This window comes from Monoraphidium neglectum, assembly GCF_000611645.1.
Source record: "Monoraphidium neglectum strain SAG 48.87 unplaced genomic scaffold scaffold04694, whole genome shotgun sequence".
NCBI classification, from domain to species: Eukaryota; Viridiplantae; Chlorophyta; class Chlorophyceae; order Sphaeropleales; family Selenastraceae; genus Monoraphidium; species Monoraphidium neglectum.
This window is the reverse complement of record NW_014008935.1, coordinates 1-4,093: the sequence shown is the minus strand read 5'-3', so window position 1 is coordinate 4,093 and position 4,093 is coordinate 1. Positions and strand designations below refer to the sequence as shown.

At 66.7% G+C, this 4,093-nt stretch overlaps 1 protein-coding gene across 1 annotated transcript; it reads left to right on the top strand.

The window, feature by feature from the left end:
- Positions 1-1,793: 1,793 nt before the first annotated feature.
- Positions 1,794-3,670, top strand: MNEG_14699 (pyrroline-5-carboxylate reductase; the record flags this gene model as incomplete). Its single annotated transcript, XM_014036829.1, has 5 exons — positions 1,794-2,070; positions 2,366-2,441; positions 2,754-2,835; positions 3,202-3,341; positions 3,469-3,670. The coding sequence occupies 5 exons, from the start codon at positions 1,794-1,796 to the stop codon at positions 3,668-3,670; spliced, it is 777 nt and encodes a 258-aa protein (XP_013892283.1).
- Between the last annotated feature and the right edge of the window lie 423 nt (positions 3,671-4,093).

Sequence of the window (4,093 nt, the reverse complement as noted above, 5' to 3'; positions counted from 1 at the left end):
CCGCGGCTGCGCCCGCCGCGCCCCCCAGGCCGCCGCCAGGGGCACCACCACTGCAGCGACCGCCACCAACAACGCCGCCGCCGGCGCCCAGGCCGTCCAGGTCCGCACCAACCAGGTCGCCCTGCCCGGCCGCTGAGCGCCCGCGGCCCGCCCGGGCCCGCCTCGAGGCCCGGCGCAAGAATGAGGGCGCGGCGCGCACGCGCCGGCGGCCGCCGCCTGCCGCGGCGCCGGCCGCGTGGCCCCCCCGAGAACGGTCATTAGTTGTTTGTCGGCTGGCCTGCCGCACAGGCGGGCTTGCGAAACGAGTTCGGTCAAGGACGTTCTTTTTGTTTTTGTGAGCCGTGCCTTGGACCATGACACCTAACAGGTGTCAAGCACATTGGTATGTTGAGGCTTGCCCCTCACACGGGCCGTTGGTCACGCACTGACGACACAAACCCAGGCGCTTGCGCGCGCTCGGCCTGCAGCAGCACGGCGTGTCGCGGAGCGTCAATCTGTCAGACGTTGCATACAGTTGCGCACTCCTGCAACCCCTTGTCTCGCCTGATGCCCTGCCATGCAATCGTGCGGCGAACCGCACATATGCATGCCATAATCAAATTTACGGGTGCAACGGGTGCAGCAATGGAGGCGGTGTCGACAACCCGTCAAGCGCAATTTTGCGCTCTGCACAGGACTGTAATCGCTCTCGTGCTGCGTCGCAAGCTTGGCCTGGAGTCAGCAATGCTGCAGGCCAGGGGCTGATTGGGGCGGGCGGCGGGGCCGGCGTCCAGCGAGCCAGCCTGCAAAATTGACCTCGCCCGCATCATCCTTTCATCCTTTGGGCCATCTTCAAGCCTCGACGGGCTCGGGGCGCGAGCCGCGGCGCCGCAGCGTGCGGCAGGCGAGGGCTGGGCGGCGGGCGGCGGCAGGCAGCTAGCGCGCCTTGCTAGGGGGTGGAGGCTGCTGTGGCGCCTCTGAGTACAGGCGCACCTGCCTATGCCGACCCGGCAGGCGCATGTCTTAGATCGCAGACCGGGGCGTCGCCGTCCCCGGTCGCTCCTCCCCCCAAGGTGTTGGTGTGGCAGGATGCCATGTCGCACCCAGGCACCCTTGCAGGGGCACAACCGCAACAGGGAATGCTACCATCTGCTGGACGGCTCGCAGGCGGCAGGGACTCATCAGAGTGTCCCTGTGGTTGCAGTGTCGCCATACACTGGCCACCACCACGCGTACAGGTGGCGAGGCCCGCACGGCGATTCCGCACAACGCGTCGGGCATGCAGCGCGGCGCAAGCCAACATGGTCGACGGCGCTGCGGCACAGCCCGCAACCTCAACAGCTCTTGCTGGCGCCGTTAATAGGCCGATAAAAACCATATCCATCTCCCAGATCTTCAAAAACCCCTTGCGTCGGCTTGCTGGAGGTGTCACCCGAGTGCCTCTGTCCGCAGTCCCTGCATGCCAACGTTTTGCTTGACTATACCGCTTTGAATTCTTTTTTGCCGCAACCCTTACACACAAGCGTCATTACTGGGGGCACCGCCCCGATTTCTCTTTTACCGAAAGACTCAAATTACCCGGAAATACGCCCATTGGCACGAAGAAAGGCACTAGAGGAGCTACACGTCTGCCTCTAGGATCCGGCGCATCCGACGCCGCGGTGCCTGCGCAGCCGCCGTTGCCGCCAGCCCGAGCTGACGGAGCAGCAGCAGCAGCAGCAGCAGCAGCAGCAGCAGCAGCAGCAGCAGGAACAGCAGCGGCGACGCGCAACCTGCTGAAACACAGCTGCGTTCCCCAGCCTGCCCGCGCGCGCATGCAACCCCTGCTGCTGCTCGCCCGGCGGCGCGGCGCATTCCTCGGCTCCCTTTCACCCGTCGCGGCCGCAGCGGCGGCGGCCCTCCCTGGGAGGCGCAGCTTCAACACAGCTGCCGGCCCCAAGGCGGATTCGTTCTCTCCCATCCTCCCGGACTCCCGCCCTCCGGACTGCGCAGCGCCCCTCGGATCCGAATCGCCGGTGCCCCTCAGAGCCAGGCAGATGCCGCACCTCGACCGCCGCATCGGCTTCATGGGCAGCGGCCAGATGGCGGAAGGTGGGGGGCTGGGGTCCCCGGGGTCCCAGGGGGGAAGAGGGGGGAAGGGGGACTTTCATGAGCAGCGGCAAGATGGCCAGACGTGGGGCCAAAGTCCGGCCCCGCCCCTCCCGCGCCCCAGTAGCTGCCGCTCGTCCACCGCCGGCGGCGAGGCCAACCAGGGCACGCATGTGCGCGCACAGCTGGCTGCATGGGTATGTGCGCTGGCAGTCCCCAGGCCTGCCAGCCCCGGACAAGCTCAGCAGTGCGACCCCTAATCCCCCCTACACACACGCACACACGTGCTCACCCGCAGCCCTGGCCAAGGGTCTGATCAACAAGGGCGTCGTGTCGCCCGACCAGATCGTCTGCACCGACCCCGTGGCCGCCAGGTGCGGGCACAACAACCCCCCCCCCCCGGCAGGACAGAACAGTCAGCCCACGTGCTGCCGCCCGCGTGTCTTGAAGCCCCTGGCGTGCTGCTGCGCCTCCGACTGCAATTGAGCCGGCCCTGCCGGCACCACGAGCCCCGGGCGGCCGGGTTTCGTGTGGAGGGGGCGGCAGCTGGGGGCCGGGGGCGCCCCTCAGCCGCGGCGCCTGCTGCGGCAGCCGTGGGTGTCTTCGACGGCGGCGGGTTCGATCCGTGGAAGGTCCGGAGGCCTAATTTTCTGCACCGACCCGCCCGTGCGCGTCACCGCAAACAGGAAGGAGCTTTTCCAGAGTTTTGGGGCCACCGCCTATGAGACCACGCTCGAGGTTGGTTCGGGGTCGGGCGGTTTGAGGGACGTGGGGGGTGACAGGGGCAACAGTGGTGGTGTTTGGATCCGCCAGGGGCGTGACGCCGAAGCGGCCGTGCTCGAGGGTGCAGCAGCGCGCGGGCGGGCGCATCCCCGTAGCGCCCGCAGCCAGGCTCGTCGACGGGCGCAGGCAGGCGTGGCGAGGCGCCAGCCTCGTCCACGCGCGTGGCACTCGTGGCCCTGAAGGCTCAGCGGCATGCGCCAGAGAATACCACCCGCCGCCCTCCTCCCTCTTGACACCCCCCCCAAACACACACACACACACACACACGCACACATGCACAGAGTTGCGTGTTTGTGCAATCACACACCTCCCTAAATTATCATGTTCACTCGCGCACTGCATTTGACGCAGGTCGTCCACAACGCAGACGTGCTGTTTGTGGCTGTGAAGCCGCAGTACGTCGGTCCAGTCCTGTCGGAGGCGCGCCCCCACCTCAACGGCAGGCGCGTGCTGCGCCCCGCGCCGCGTGGCGAATTTTCACAAGGCAAACCGTGTGAACCCCGAGGCGCCCTCACCTTGCCGATGTGGCAGCCACTCGCTGGATTGACCAGGCGAAGCACCCAAATTCGACCGCACTCAACCGGCCAACATCCGTCAACGATACGCTCTGCCCTGCAGGCACCTGATCGTGTCGATTGCGGCCGGAGTCACCGTTGAGAAGCTGCTGGAAGCTGCCGGCCCCGAGGCCCATGTGGTACGGGTGATGCCCAACACGCCCTGCCTGGTCGGGGAGACGGCGGCGGCGATGTGCGTCGGCGGCAAGGTGCGTGTTGACCCTGCTGACCTCAATGCTTGCTTGTCGAAACGGTACAATGGGTAGTTTATAAAAGGGAGGCGGGGCTTGTTTGCCACAGGCAGCCAGGAGCGTTTTGGAGAGGGAAGCCAGGGGATGTTTGAGTGTGTGATGGGCAGCCAGGGGCGGTGCGGCCTCTGAGCGGGCGCGGCGCCGGCTGCTGCAGGGGATGAGCGGCAGGTGCAGCGCGTTGGAGCGGTGGGGTCGCTTGGCGGCGGGTCTGCAGCAGGACTCTGGCTGATTCGGGGGGCTGACTCAGCAACCCGTGTGACTGAGACGTCTGCAGGCAAGTACACCAGGACACCAGGACATCTGCACATCACATTGACACATCGCAACACCAAACCCAAAACACATCCCACCCCTGCTCCAGCCCCTTCTCCTTCTCACACGGCACCTCACCTGCCACGACCCGCACATGCCCCCACCACCTATCCCCATCCCCACCCC